The 16159-nt window shown below is 40.8% G+C and overlaps 5 protein-coding genes across 5 annotated transcripts; 2 read left to right on the top strand and 3 right to left on the bottom strand.

The window, feature by feature from the left end:
* Positions 1-563: 563 nt before the first annotated feature.
* SS1G_07598 (predicted protein) lies at positions 564-824 on the bottom strand (the record flags this gene model as incomplete). The annotated part of the gene is made up of 1 exon (XM_001590924.1): positions 564-824. One exon carries the CDS (start codon positions 822-824, stop codon positions 564-566), a length of 261 nt encoding a protein of 86 aa, XP_001590974.1.
* A 257-nt stretch (positions 825-1081) lies between these two features.
* Positions 1082-2422, bottom strand: SS1G_07597 (hypothetical protein; the record flags this gene model as incomplete). Its single annotated transcript, XM_001590923.1, has 6 exons — positions 1082-1181; positions 1290-1471; positions 1519-1648; positions 1700-1828; positions 1880-2225; positions 2299-2422. 6 exons carry the CDS (start codon positions 2420-2422, stop codon positions 1082-1084), a joined length of 1011 nt encoding a protein of 336 aa, XP_001590973.1.
* Positions 2423-8275: 5853 nt separating this feature from the next.
* On the top strand, positions 8276-10041 carry SS1G_07596 (hypothetical protein; the record flags this gene model as incomplete). Its single annotated transcript, XM_001590922.1, has 4 exons — positions 8276-8434; positions 8487-8780; positions 8831-8940; positions 8991-10041. The coding sequence occupies 4 exons, from the start codon at positions 8276-8278 to the stop codon at positions 10039-10041; spliced, it is 1614 nt and encodes a 537-aa protein (XP_001590972.1).
* Positions 10042-10798: 757 nt separating this feature from the next.
* Positions 10799-13172, bottom strand: SS1G_07595 (hypothetical protein; the record flags this gene model as incomplete). Its single annotated transcript, XM_001590921.1, has 2 exons — positions 10799-12988; positions 13062-13172. The coding sequence occupies 2 exons, from the start codon at positions 13170-13172 to the stop codon at positions 10799-10801; spliced, it is 2301 nt and encodes a 766-aa protein (XP_001590971.1).
* Positions 13173-14297: 1125 nt separating this feature from the next.
* Positions 14298-15934, top strand: SS1G_07594 (hypothetical protein; the record flags this gene model as incomplete). The annotated part of the gene is made up of 2 exons (XM_001590920.1): positions 14298-14318; positions 14378-15934. The coding sequence occupies 2 exons, from the start codon at positions 14298-14300 to the stop codon at positions 15932-15934; spliced, it is 1578 nt and encodes a 525-aa protein (XP_001590970.1).
* Between the last annotated feature and the right edge of the window lie 225 nt (positions 15935-16159).

Genomic DNA, 16159 nt, shown 5'->3' with positions numbered 1-16159 from the left:
AACCTATTAGATATCAATTTAACACCAGTTAAGTACTAGATAAAAAATTACTAAAAATCCAAGAGAGGGGGAGCGAATCAAATACTATCAAATACATCAAATTTATCAAATATACTATCTTTTAATTTCTTTTTGATAGTATCAAATTAATATTTAACAAAAGAAGTAATATAAATATATTATATAAAACTATTTAATTATAACTTTATATTATTATATTAAAAGATATTATTATAGGTATATATATATGTAGTATAACCTTATAGTATACATATAATCATCTCTCAAATATATAATTAATACATTATTAATATCTATCTATCTATTATAATCATCTTCATTATAGTCATCCTTCTGTATACCCTCATCACCATCACCATCATCTTCACATCACATCTCCTATAAACTATTCAATCAATATTACAACACATACACCCATATACATACAAATAATCTGTAAATAATTTCTCAATTCAAGCATCAAACAATCAACACTGAATCTGATCTGATCGCTCATTACCTACTCAAATTTCTACACCATCATCGTCATCATCATCATTATTTCACTTCCATCCCCATTCCCATTCCCATCTCCATCTCCATCCCCATCTCCATCCACCAATCCCTCCACCCAATATGATGACAATGACACTGGTTAGATCCTCCCGATCTATCCCGTTTTGTAAATACGCAAATGCTAAAATCTCGCTGGTTCCAGTCCATCCATTTCGTCGCATTTTTCCCAAATACCAAACCGATCCCATTTCCCAATTGTCCCTTGAAACGCCAGAGTCCTCACAGTTGCAATATGTAATTCCACACATATATAAAAATCATGGAAGTGATACCCTTACCCCACCAACCTAATTCAAACGACATAGAAATCGTTGTTCATGCATTACCATCATCCCCTTTCCTGCCTACCGAGAGTCATCCAAATCCAGATCATGCAGCATACACCTTGAAGTCTTATCACACATCGTTCCCTAAACTCCTAAACCAAACACCAATTTCCAGTCAATATGAAATGGATTATATAAATTAGGACATTATTCATCATGGACCATACTATTTGATTTGATTAAAGTATGCCCGAGTCTTTGAGAGCGTTTTGTAATATCGTCTCTTTAACAGCAGCGAATACGAGTCGAATATTCGAAGTATCGGTGGCTTGTGTAAGGCTATTCATGTTAGAATGTGTACAATCTGGGGCGGCTTTGCGTGGGACTCACTGTGGATATAAATTCAGATGAGCTCTGTTAACTTGATTGAATCTCCAAAGTAAATACTTTGCTGCTCTATTCAGATCATTTCCACCAGAATAATCCGGGAAGTAATTCTCGAGAGGTGATCGACCAAGCTTTTGTTTGAACAAATCAACTTTATTGAGGAATAGAATAATACTGGTTCGCATAAACCATCTTGAGTTCACGACCGAATCAAATAAGACCAGACTCTCCATCATACGGTTCTATATATTGTTAGGATTGTTGTTGGGATGATAGAGGGAACTCTTACCTGATTACTCTCCTCCAAAAGAACCTGATCATATTCACTCAAAGCAACACAAAAGATGATTGAGGTGACATTCTCAAAGCAATGAATCCACTTCTTTCTCTCACTTCTTTGTCCACCCACATCAAACATGCTATCACAAAGTTAGTGTTGAAAGTTGGAAGCTCGTATCATAAACACTGACTGTATACTCAATGAGCCCATGGTGAATCTTGTCTCGTAGATACCAGTTGTCTTTGTTCTGGCCCTCAAAACATCGGCTTCCGTAGGGATGTAGTCGTGTGCTGCTATCCTTCCAGCTTCTTCGAAGAAGCTATAGAAAGTTAGAACCATTCTTTATGCCCAAAGGCTACATATTACATACTATGGTGCTGAATCCATCAAATAGAATTCACTCTGTCTTGCTAACAAACGTTCCATAGATCCATCCTTCCATACCGATGCCACAGCGGTGCCAACCCTGGGATTAAGTGGTGTATGAGGATCTGGGTCGACGATATACTCTAATAGAAATGAACCGTACTCCTTATTTGCCGGATTCGTTGGCTCGATCTCCATCTGTCGCATTGCACCGACTAATGCTTTTGCACAATCAATCAAATTTTTATAGATCGTCAATCGATACAAAGCTAACTCGTCTACGGTGTACCCATTCTGGTGTATGATTTTCATCTGCTTGACTATCGTTGATTTACCACTCTCGCCCGAACCTATTTCGATGATGGTTAGTACTGTATCACTTTTGTCTTTGTCTCGAAGACCGCAAGATGGTCCATTATATACCTAGTAGAAGGATTTTGCATTCTCGTCGAAGTCTTTTCGAGTCCTCCTCCAACGTCTTATCAATCCTTTGACTTCTCTTCCTCTGTTCCGTATCTTCCACATTCGAGCTCATACAAGCCCCCATCGTGCTTCACCTGCCTGGCTGTAGAAGCAGCCCCGCTTTCCCTGTAATTATTTCGATGAATATAATGATGATGATTTGATCCTTATTCGTTATATACCGTTTGCTGATGGTTGTCGGGAGTTTTGTCGTCACTTAATTGAGTTGTGACGTTCTAGTGCAATCCTTAGTCCAACTCGATATCCAACACGATTCGCGAGGCTATCGATCCGGATCAATTGTATTGTTGAAAATGTATAAATTTGGGCAAGGATTATTGTGAGTCGAGATTTCGTAAGTATAAGTTGTGAAGAAGCTCAGGGTAAAACTAATGAGATCGATGGATGATAGTTTGAGTTGTGACGGAAATAGACTTGAAGAAGGATATATTCTTGAAATGCCGTTCAGTACAATACCGAGTCTCCACAGCCCACAAGAAGCGGATGGGTTGTTTTAGTGAGACAGAATCACCCGAGGCAGAGGTCAATAAGGAATTTTCTCTCTCCTTTTGGATCGGAATTTTTATAGCGAACAAAGCTAATTGTTTTAGGTTTTGGTTGTCTTTGTACTGATCTTGCAATGTGTGTGATGTGATTTGAGGTTTTTGGAAGAGATAATATGAAATCCTTTTTTTATTAAGATTTTATGAACAAAGAGATTCGAGGATTAGAGAAAGATGACAAGGGGAGGTTGGGATGATTTGTTTGATTGATTGATTGTCTGTGAAAGGGTGGACACTGGACTCGAATGAATCGAATGAATCGATGAATGAGGTAGAGAGATGGTCTTAGCTCCTCGCAACTTTGTCAATGAAATGAATCTAGGCGAATTCTAGGTATTTCTTAATTCCAGATCAAACAATGGTGAAGGAGGTGGATATATAGGGAAGTCCAAATACAGATAATATTTGAAATGAGTACTCGAATAATAAATTATAAGAGAGTGAGTTAGTGAAATAAGATCCGAATACCTGGTATAACAACAGTATGAGCCTTTGGTTGATAGTTGTCAATTCAAGCTGAGTAGATACGTAGGTACTTGGTATTTCATACTTTCCTATATATGGAGAAAACCTGCTCTTACTTCAATATAAACCTTAAAAGTCAGGTAAAGAGGTAAAATGTAAGCTAGGGTATTGTAATATAATTGATTGCCGGAGGATTTGATATTTAAAGTCATCAGCCGGGCATCCACGTTTAGATCTGCAACTATTCGGAAATTTAGTAATTCTCACCAATTTTAATGAAAGTAACTGGATGAATATACGGAGGAAGAGAGGGATGATTGGATGCATCAGAAATGTATTGATGTCAACCTAGTTTCAACCTTATGACCTCAACATTTGATGATAGATATCATTAGTATCTAGGTAATGTTATATTAACAATAGCTACTTACTCTACTCGATATACTATTTCCTATTTTTCGATCAGATGTATATAAGTACTGTGCTATACTCGAACCTTGTCCAAAGATCTACCAAAAGTCTACGCGCTGCTATTCTTAAGCCATTTCCGAAATAGCAGCTGGCAATATAATAAGAAAACATCTACAAACCTGATTAGCGATTGACAGTTCGACAAGGCACAGTTCGGTCTATCAAAGGTCTGGGCGAATGATTTCTCACGATGCCTGTTTCCAAATGTTGTCCATCTCTCACCGAATGAAGTAACATCTTACAATTTCTCTCACCATTTTAACAAAGTCTGTGCTATATACCGGCACAGTACAGTAAAGTAAGTACTTGCATCGAGGCAGTTCGCTTCCTAATATGTCGTGTTACCGCGGGTATATATATTTATATCTTCAAATGAGATTCCCTACAAATCTAAAGTTAACTTTACCTCTTTACCTACAAATTCCCAATTCACATAATGAATAAGATCTTCAGTCCCTTGGACCCCGAATCCCAAACATCCCAATCTTTAATCCATGAATTACTCAATCCCTCCATCATCAAACCACGCTTCAAACCCAACATACCTCGTGGCCGCCATAACTCACCACCCACTATTTGCCCCAAGCTTCACCGATCTTCTTAATGATCTCCACTTCTATTCCACTTTACTCGCAACTTTATCCCTTCTCTCGTTATTAGTATCACAATGCGTACGGAGTATATATATATAACAAATGTGAACCAGAAACTTTAACTCAAAAGGAAATATGAATTGCTCACTTTGTATGTATTCGAAACAGCGGTTAAGGGATTTACATCACATTTTCATATTTATACTCCATTCATTTCATTGATATTTCATATATTGGATACCTCTTTATACCAGTACCATCCATCCAACAACCAGATCTCGATCTCAAATCTCAAATCTCAAATCCGATCAAATCCTCCACGTGTAAACACCGGATCAAAGATCAAAGATCCAAAATCTTAACAACACATATAATTACCAGGAATCTCGTATAACCATGATTCATGAATTCATCAACGCACTTCGTACTTTATCTTCTATTTCATCCAAACACAATAGAACTAATTGCATCTACATCTAACCACATCCATTCCCTCGGGCCTCATATTTGATTATGTATGTATGATGAAATTGAAAGGGATAGAAATTTATTTCATTTTTTACCCCAAACGCTTCTGCCGCATTTAGAATGTAAGGCTGTAAAGTAGATGTTCTTCCTGTCTATAGTAATGTACTCGAGTAGTAACCTTATCATATATAATTCCGATCTGCAAATCCAGTCGACTCAACACAAAAAAGTTTACTTCGGAGTTGTATTTCACGATTCAATCCCATCCACATCCGTATCCATATCCATATCCACTCATCATCATCACAAACCCATCAAATCCAATCTAATCTATAACCACCCCAACCACAATCCCAATACTACACAAACCCAAAACCACACATCACACATCAAACATAGAAAAGCCTTCAATTCTGCCTTACAACCCGTCACACCTCCTATCACATCACATCTCACATCTCACATCTTACATCCCATCTCATCACACCCCATCACATCACACATCGCGCAACACCCAGTTAGTACCTACCCAACCCAGTACACACACCCATACCCACCGCGGCTCAAAGATCGAAACAAGCATGGCTCGACCCCCTCCTCTAATAACCTACTCCGTAAATCAATCCCGGCACATACCACGCGATATCCATATCCATCCATATCCACTAATTTTGTTTTTTTTTCTTTCTCCCGTCTACTACCTTACCTTACTTTACTTTACCTTGACTGACTCTACCGTACGGAGTATGAAGTATCTATCAAGCCCTGTCTGTTTACTTACTAGGTATGCTATCTGTTTACTTGCTAGGTATGCTATCTGTTTAATTTCGGGACACGGCGCTTTGACTTGATTTTTGATTTCATTTACCTCATTTAAAGAATAAGTTATAAATAACTAGGGTATTGGGAATAGAGTAGATACCTATATAAAGTAAATATAATAAGAGTATTAATCTTTTAGTAAAAGAATACATTTTATTTATTTATTTATTTATTTATTTATTTATTTATTTATTTATTTATTTATTTATTTATTTATTTATTTATTTATTTATTTATTTATTTATTTATTTATTTATTTATTTATTTATTTATTTATTTATTTATTTATTTATTTATTTATTTATTTATTTATTTATTTATTTATTTATTTATATCTAATAGATAAAATATAATATCAAAAATTAAACTGAAACTAAAATGAAATATGTGTTACGAGGTTTGCCGTCTAGATCACGTGGAAGTGCTCTAGGCTCTCGAAGTGGTTTATAACTAGGCGTCAAGCAGGGACTTAAAGTAATGACAATAATGCAATTCGTAACTAATAGTAGAGTATACTAAATGATTGATCTTGAGCACGAAGCTCTATACAAAGGAAATCCATCTTGATTATATAGACCATCGTGGCATGCGTCCCAGTGCTCCCAGTTGTCCCAGTTGTACTGGGACAGCTGAGCCTACTGGGATCCTCATATCACATGATGCTAATCACGTGATGTTAGGTATGTGAGATCCGTCGTAACACATCTACAGGTGCTTGTCACGATTCACCATTAGGATTGATGGTGTTACGATGGTAGCAAACTGATTAATTAGGAGAGCTTAGGCCGTGTGCAAACACGATCAGATTTCATCGAATTAGTATGTGATCTTGGTCACCTGAAGATCGTATGCGCACGCACCATCAGAAATCGCGTGATAAGGAGTCTTGAGGAGCCAGAAAGCTCCTAGGGGCCCCCTTTATTGTTCAGTATATAGTCAGAGTAGTTTCATAGTTTAGGAGCTTCGTGCTCAACTTAGTTATCAATTAGTTTACCTACATTCTACTTGATCTAGTAACGACTTCACTTCCAAGTGAAGACTAGTGATAAAGCCTTAACCCACAACTACCAATCAGACGAAACCTCAGGCAGCCGCTGCCTCCGGTACAGTATCGTTACACTAGGCCATAGTATATAACTCGACCTGCTTCAACAGGTGTTTAAATTTGTCAATCCCAGCGACTTTCAATTTCCCATATGATGACAATACGAAAGACGCCGTCCGGGCATTCTTCTTCCGTGGCCAAGCATATTAGCTCTTTAATCTGCCTCTATCGACATTCAAGCCTGGGTGGATGTTGTATTCAGTATAATTTTCAAGCATTTTGGTTCCTCATCACACTAGAAACGCATTTCTTGATAAGTAGCTTCTAACTTACCTGGAAAGAACATAGGCACCGGGATGTAGGAAGCAAAAAGTAATGATGAAATAGAAATTCTGTGTATCTAATGATTCAGATCTCGAGGCAAATGGGTGATATTTGTCCGGATCTGTTCGTTTATACTAATATGAAGCTAATTGTGCGGTTTAGCAGCTAGGAAACAGTACAAAATATGGTATTTTTCCGAAAAACGTTTTCTGGAGCTTGTACTGACCGAGGCTAGGGGCTCCACATGGAGGCACCGTTGAAGTAGCAACTGAAATGATTCATACATCTTTTCCTCGGAAAGAGAAGGGGAAGGGGTTTTGGCAATTGGATATCACAAAGCGAAGAGTTCATACCAGTCACATGCATACAAGCCGTGTATGAGCATTGCCCATGGCATTTCATATTATGTAAATTGCACTCTGTAGTTTGATACTGACTATATCGACCGCTTGTCTCTTTCTCATGTTGGGGTATAGTAATTTTGGAGAGCAGAGAAGAATGGAAACCACCAAAGATTCCAACATCATATTTCATGGGAATTATCCCAAAATAGAGTTGTTGAGCTACTACAAGCTATCGCCTGTTGCCCACTTGAGGCCTATCTATTTTAGGCGGTCCCATAAACCAGTACATTGAATTCATGCTGAGAGAAAAAGTCTCACTCTACTGATATGCTTGATTCGAGGGCTCATGAGAGTAGAGTAGATATGGTGAAGAAAGGGTTGGAATAGAATGTCTTTGGTGGGACGACAGCATTTTCAACTTTTTTTTTTGTGAAGGTGGAAACACTCTTGCTGCGTACCAATTCATTTTGCATATGCTTGGTACTGTAGGATATGATCATTTGGATGATCAAGAACGGCATACGGTTTCCATATATGGTAAAATTGTAGATAAAATAAAGTTTCTGTATTCTCGTTTGTGATAGGTTATGCCGCAAAACTAGCTGATGATTTTCCACCGCCTTTCTTGAGTTGGCAGAATCTATTTGATAAACATATCAACGAGCCTCCACCACTTTCTCCCCTCGAAATCATACAATTCTCCAAGCTTCGTACAATAACACGCGCCAATTACTGCCGCTAGTTAACTCCAATTAGAACCAACCACAGAAAAACCCCTTTCGCTATAGAAACCCCTCACTGTTGTATCTAATAGAACCTATCGACGCGACGCGCATTGCCAAAATGGCAGTCCATGATGTTGCACCGGACTACATTACCTTTGAGAGCAGAGTGGCATCTTACCGTTATGCACAACCTGTTACCGGCCGTAGGACATCAACCGCTGGATCAAGAGTTCCAAAAACTCTCAAATGGCCACACAAGTTCTTGTTGCCAGAACAGGTACGACATACTCTACCTTTGTTTACCGGTCGCCCGCTGACTTTGCGCAAAGCTTGCAAAAGCAGGTTTTTTTTATTACCCTTCTCAAGACAATCCAGACAATTGCGCTTGCTTTCTCTGCCATAGATCCATTGACGCCTGGGAGGAGGGTGATGATCCATTGGTAGAACATTTGAAACATTCTCCAAATTGTGGATGGGCAACTGTTGCTGCCATTGAAGCCCAAGATGAGGAGTTGAGCAAGGAGTTTCCTGCCAGTTTAAGAATGGTCGAGGCTAGAACTGCAACATTTGCAGGAAGATGGCCTCATGAGGCAAAGAGGGGCTGGAAATGTAAGACTAAACAGGTATGAGCTGTCTTTCATCCATGATGACATTTACACTGATGCGGTAATAGTTGGTCAACGCTGGCTGGAAATATACCCCAACTTCGGATTCAAATGATATGGCTACCTGCACTTATTGTTCACTGGCGTTAGATGGATGGGAGCCATCCGACAAGCCATTGTATGTTTGGAAAAGTTTCTAGTGTCTACAAAAGCTAACTCATCTCACAGAGAAGAACATTATAATCGATCGCCCGACTGTCCCTTTTTCACACTTATTGACGAACATAATGCAGAACTTGCCTTGAAAAAATCAACAACTGGCAAAAGAGGCAGACCATCGAAAGCATCCAGATTATCTACACAGTCAGCTATTACTGTTGCCAGCGATGCAACTGCTGAAGAAGGGGATAGCATTATTTCTACAGCCACAACAAAAGGCAAAGCATCTGGGTTGAGGGGCCGGAAGCCTCAAGCTAAGAATACCGAAACATCACGATTATCGCCACAATCCGCTATTACTGTTGCTAGCGATGCTGCTGTTGAAGAAGGAGATAGCATTATCTCAACAGCTACAACAAAAGCAAAGACATCCGGACTTAGGGGTCGGAAGCCTAAGGCTAAGAAGGTTGAGCCAATTGAAGTTTCTAAAGAGCTATCAGTATCAACCACGTCTAGTAGAAAGAGGAAGAGTGACGACGAGGCCTCACAGCCTGACCTCCCAAACCCAGAGCCTAAAAGACGCACCACAAGGGCTAGTACGGCACGTGTTGTTGCTCCCCAAGCATCCGCTGCGCCACTACGAGCACCAAACTTCACAGACTTGCAGAACCAGGCAGTAGCTTCGGATTTGCTCTGGATGGAAGGATCTCCTCCATCATCTCCCCCACCCTTGTCACCACCTCAATCTCCAGCCGAAGATAACCAATTTTCGGACACAGAACCGCAGTCTTCTGATGCGGAAAATCATCTTCCTGAGAGACCCAACACCCCTCCAAATCAAAGTTTTATGGCACCTAAAACTAGTAAGCGGTGGGAGGCCATAGATGCGGAGATGTTTTTTGGTGATGAAGAGCATGAGCATTTCGTGACGGCAATGGCGAAGCTCAAAACGGGAGATTTAAGCAAAGCAGAAAGTCAAATGTCGGTGGAACAATGGATTTATCACACGGCGGAGGTTGCTCAAGAAAAGCTCCGTGAAGAGTGTGAGCGAATGGTAGCAGCATTTGAAGCAGAAGGTCTCAAGGCGTTGGCTTGTTTGGAAGCAATTGAGATTGTTTGAATTTACTTTGAAGACTGTCTTTTCTACAAGCAACTGTGATTGTTGACTTACTTCCGACATTGTCTAAGCTTACCAGGACATTTCCAAACCGAATTTCAATGTATCTTCTTTTCCGGCATTTCAATGGGCGCCTGGTTTAGCAGTTATTGTTTCAAATCATAAACAACAATTGAAAACACTTCTACTATTAAGTGGGGTTCTTTCCTCCATGCTTCTGATTAGGGTCGTTTTGGGCAATGACTCCTTCACTAATTAGAACTCATGGGGCATTATAAAAACCCTGATGTTAATGTTTCTGATTTGCAGCATTGGCTACAGAACTTGACGCAGTTGGTGACGGAGAGAATGAAGTTGATTTGGATTAGAAATTTGTCGACGGTTGCTTTTTATAATTATATTCTTGGCGATTGGAAGAACGAGGCGTTTATATTGGAGGAGCTTTTCTTGGGGACAATAAGAAGGATACAGAATTATTGGAGTTTTGATTGTTTTTTTTTTGGTTTTTGTTTTTTTGGTCTCTTTTATAGGTTAATTAGTTGATTAAATATTTATACCCATTATCATTCATTATTGTTTCTTAAGTCATAATCCATAATAAATCTGAATCTGAAAAAGGATCCGAGAGAATCAAGTGAACCGAACTACCATTTGATATATAATTCCTCAATACATCATCGTGTACCTAAACTCCAATATCCTTAGATACCTATCCGTATGACCCTTTTCATAATTTACACCAGGTACGTGGTATATACAATCAACCGACCATTACCGTACCATCACCCTTTTTCTCCTCATAAAACTCCAATGTCAAGGCTGCTAAGAAACAGGGAATGCTACCTCTTTCATTAACCCAGAATTTGATATTTTCCATTATTCTTCCTGCGAATCTACTTTCAGGACCACCGCTTACTTTCATCGTTCCTCGCTCTCCATCAAATACTATACTGTTCTCTTCTTCTCCGACTGAAGGGTAGTAAAAGGATGTTACTCGCATCTTTCCATTGGGCATGAACACAGCGTCCCATCCTAGGAGAGAAGACACACCATCACGAAACTCTTGGGATTTAAGGCCCCACACCTTTTTGAGGCGGTCATTTCGGGTTCTTTCATCCTTGAGTGCAGCTTGAGATTCGGCGACTAGATCCTGTTGAGTTTGAAGGGTAGAGAGGGGAACTGAGGCGTTAGGCGGAAGGTTAGTAGTGAGCTGTGCAAGGAGGTCTGCATTTTCTGCACGGAGTGCTCTGATGGTGGAGAGTTTGATAGCCTCAAAGTTGGAGGTTGGATTGGAGCGAAGAGATAGAATGCGTGTCTGAGAGTGAGTAGTTGCGGCTGTTAGGCGCTCCTGGGTGACGGCGAGCTCTTTCTGGAGAAGCTTTTGTGATGTTTGGAGAGTTGTGATGTCGTCTTGAAGTTTACGGTTTTTCCGAGTGAGAACTCCTATGCGTTCGTTCTCTTCAGTCTCTTCTCGTGCATGTTTGGTACCAGCAAGAGTCGCCGTAGTAGGTTGTGCTGATTCGGCGGTTGCAAGGTCAGTTTGAAGGGATTGTACCTCTTGACGATATTCATCAACAATACTTTCCAGCTCTTCAATACGCTTGATTTTGGCATCATCAATGTTATCACCGGCTCCGAAGGCTTCATCTTCAGCATCGAAAGTCTTAAGCTGCGCGCGCAAATATTCAACTTCCTTGATGGCCAAAGCCCGCTGTCTTTCAAGTCGCAAACGAGCCTTGGCATCTCCACCACCAGCGTTGCTTCCGGCTGCCCTGACTTTTTCCATCTCCTCAATCATAGACTTCTTATCATTTTGTAAGCCGCCTATGATGTTGTCTTTGTCAAGGATTTCAGACTCCATAGCACCCAGTCGCTCCACTAAAGTGGCAATTTGCATCCTCTCTTCAACAAGTGCTCTTGCCAAATCTTCCGGGGAATTAAACTCGAATTGGCCGTCAACACCACTCTGATTTTGAAGGTATGCAGTCCATGCTAAACGTTCATCTTCAAGTCTTTGTCTTTGTAGTATTGCCTCTCCAAGTTCATTCCGTAGATCATCCATAGCCTCGACTTTCCTCTGCAAGCTTCGTTTCTCCTCTTCAACGACTTCCACACTCTTGTGTAACTTCTTATAATGCTTTAATTCGGCCGATTGTTCTCGATTGGTTGCTTCAAGATTCCTAATATGTGTGACCTGCTCGCTCAATTCTCTCTTGATCACCTCGAGTGTGTCGGTATCCCCAGTCTGTGCTTTGAGTCGCAAGACTTCAGCCTCAAGAGCTCCATATGCCGTATCTTTATCAGCCAACTGTTGCTGAACATCCTGCAATAACGCCTCTCTTCGATCCGAGTCTTCCTGTAAATCTTGGACGCTACGTTGCAAAGTCTGGTTCCTTGTTTCGAGCTCCGAGACTCGCCTTTCCAGTATACGGCTACCTTCTTCACTTTCTGTTTTGATTTCCTCGATTTCCTCTTCCAAGATACGCTTGCTTTCCTCCACTTTGCGAATTCTCTTCTCTAATGCTGTCTTTTTATTACTTGAAGCGTCACGAACTTCATTCATTTCGTTGAGTATAGCTTCATATTGTCTCACAGCCTTATTTCTTTCCCCTTCTGCGATTTGTTTTTGCTTGAAATCTTCTTCAGCTTTGCGTGTGGCATCTCGAAGTTCATTTTCGTGTCTCAATTTTGCAAGCTCTTCCTCTTGTTTGTGATTGTCGATGGTGTATTTCAATGACTTTACTTCAGCCTTTAATTCATCCAATTCTTTCTTCCTTCTATCGGCGTCTTGATCGACCTCAGTATAGAGTGACTCCTTTCTAGCTTCATCGATTACGGTCCTGGTTGATTGTCGGAATCGGTCTGTTCGTGATGGCGGTCTATGGGTAGTCTCCGCGCCTGTTAAAAAGTCGAAACTGGGTTGAGTGTTTGATGGGCGTGCAATAGACATCTAAGAAAGGTATCTCCGTTAGGCAATTCAATTGCATGTAAATAGAGTTGCAAGGTAAAAGATCAATTCTTACTCTGGATTGAGCACGAGGAATAGCACTACCCATACTCATTCTATGTCCACCGCTGGTCGAAGATCTTCTTCTTTGAGAATCTCCCAAGCCCTGAGGAGTATGGGCCCTCATTGCTATTATGTACCGCTAAATGCGGATTTGTTGTAGTGTCGAGTTGATAATTGTCGCAAACGTGAATTTGTGATGCAAGGCTGAGATGGATGGTGGTAGCTATATGGATTACATAATCAAACCAAGAAAATAGAAAAATACGGGGAAATGGTTGGCGGGGTGAAAGAGTCTAAAGTGTTGAGATCCCTGGCTGGTATAACTGGAGCATGAATACCTACATCAATACTCCTAGCATCAACATGACATTTTACCCAATGTCGTTCTTTGGTAGGTGAGCTGTGTGTGTGATGTCTAGCATGTTTATTATCACTAACTACTATACTTACGATGAGGTATCTACATGACCGGCAGATATAGGTTGAAACAAAGACTCACCAAGCTTACCTTTGTTGCCCATATGTTTTAATACTGCACCACTTCGAGATGTATGAAGAAGGAAGAAGAGGCACATTAAGAAACCAACACATAATGCTCATCTATCCCAAATCAATTCATCAACTCAGGCACTGGATAACTTTACATGTAACTTCCTTCGTAGATAATTTAGACAATTGAAACAATTCGATTCCTCCCTCATTGCTATGCACATCCGACAATGAGATTCTCCCATCTACAGGACTTTTCACCTGTCAGTCAGCCATATCATGGTAAAATCCCCTCTACGACCTTTCATCAATGTCTTTGAGAAATTCTGCTCATCCTTTTACCTACTAGGTACCTAGGTAATGTCTGATTAATAAACTTTCGGAGCTTTAGATACTCCATCCTAAGCCCTCCCAAGATTTACCGGTTGCAGTTAAATCGACACCATTATCCACATTTGATCCCATTATTCGGTACCTTACACCTAGTACTCGGCCTGGCCCCTCCCGTCACTCAAAAAAAGGGAACACCAACACCAAAGAAAGAACACGCGGGCCTGGTTCCTGCTGACTAAGAGAGTCTTCGAGAAAGAAAAGGTGGGTTTCCTTGAAGAGCTCCATTCTTTCCCATGGAGATTCAACAACGTATTCATATGGCGAAATACAGCCGGTGACAAGTTCGCAGCATTTCGCTGCTCCAAAGAAATAATTAATTAGATACCAACCCCTTCTCAGAGGCAGTATCTGATCATCATCCGATACAATGCCAATTCGAAATCTCCCTGTACGGGCACAAATCCCTTCCGGTTTTCCTATGCTCTTTAGCTAACAGCTATTTGGCAGGCTTTGAAAGCAGCTCTCGGGTCAGCCAAAGTAGGACCTTCAATTTCATATACAAATGCAAGATGGCCATATCAATCAATACGACGTACATTCTCCATAACGCATAGTCCTGCTTTTGCTTCCAAAGAAACGAATGGCTCGCAGGTAGAACCTGCGAATGAGAACTCCTCCGATTCAACATCTACCGAAACCCCCTCGATACCCTCTCGTAAACCATCCAGCCCTCCCTCTTCATTTTTTTCATCAAGTTCGGCGGGTGATATCCCAGCTCCAGCAGATTGGGAAGAGAACCCCAATTACAACATCGAAAAGTTCTCAGAACTACCGCATTCTAATTTCGGCGTCAACCAGCACATGGTGATCAATGATGAGTTCAAAGAAGCTTTGAGGCAGATCTTATGGCAATTTAGAGCCCCTATTAGATACGCATTTGCGTATGGATCTGGCGTGTTCCCGCAGTCGAAACACACGCAAGCAACACCTTCGAGTATTACATCCATTCATTCGAAACCACCTCCTGCAATTGTTGAACAACAAGGAGGTACTCCTAAGATGATTGATTTTATATTTGGTGTATCATATAGCCAACATTGGCATTCCCTCAACTTAAACCAACACCGAGATCATTATTCGGCACTCGGCTCCCTTGGATCTGGGGCTGTTACGGCTGTGCAGGAGAAATGGGGAGCTGGCGTTTATTTCAATCCATATGTCACAGTGAACGGGACTCTCATCAAATATGGAGTCGTTAATCTGGACACATTATGCACCGATCTTTCTGAGTGGACAACGCTGTACCTTGCGGGACGATTACAAAAGCCTGTGAAAATTCTAAGGGACGACGCAAGAGTTCGTCTAGCAAACCAGGTCAATTTAATCTCTGCTTTACGTACTGCACTTCTACTTCTACCCCCGGATTTTACTGAACAAGAATTATACGGCACCATCGCGAACATTAGTTACCTAGGCGATCCAAGAATGGTCTTACCAACAGAGGACCCTTCAAAAGTAGCTAATATCGTTGGGCATAATCTCCCTCACTTTCGCCGTCTTTATGCGCCCCTTATTGATACTCTTCCCAATGTCAACTTTAATGACTCTAAGTGCTCCGATCCAGAATGGGCATCCGATCCATCAACAAATATTCGATTGACTCAAGACATGGACCCGACTCGAAGGGGAAATATGGTGAGACGATTGCCAAAAGCGTTTCGCTCGAAGCTCTATTTCCAATATCAGAAGAAATATCAAATACCCCGACTGGAATTCGATCAAATGATGGAAGCCTCCCGGGATGAAGATGGGACTAAGATTAATAGGAGAGAAGGAGGTGGATTCGAAAGAAGGATTGCCCGGGAACCTTCAGAAGATTTAAGATCTGAAGTAAGGACTGTGATCAAGAAAACGATCGGATGGCCTAGCACGAGTCAGAGCTTGAAAGGGCCTTTCACGGCTGGATTAAGTCGAACTTGGCGGTACATGAGTGAAAAAATGGCAAAGCATTCGGAAGGAAAAAGGAAAGCCGAGGAGGAAGCAAAGCAAAAGAAACAAGATTGAAAGTTTTGCCAAGACCTTGATATGATGGCGTCACGATTAAATGGGAAGCTGTATTTTGTAATGTGTGCTGTAAATAGACCGAGCTGATTTTAGACTCATCACACGGCTTTTGATAAAAGGGTTAACGAAAACCTGGGAGGGTTCAGCATTTCTCATGCTGGTGGGCGGCTATACTTCAAGCATTTGGGAACTAGTAGAAAGGAATTGGATCGTTAAAGATTGGTG

This window comes from Sclerotinia sclerotiorum, genomic scaffold (assembly GCF_000146945.2).
Source record: "Sclerotinia sclerotiorum 1980 UF-70 scaffold_10 genomic scaffold, whole genome shotgun sequence".
NCBI lineage: Eukaryota > Fungi > Ascomycota > Leotiomycetes > Helotiales > Sclerotiniaceae > Sclerotinia > Sclerotinia sclerotiorum.
Note: the sequence above shows the minus strand (reverse complement) of the source record. Positions and strands in the feature narration are given on the sequence as shown.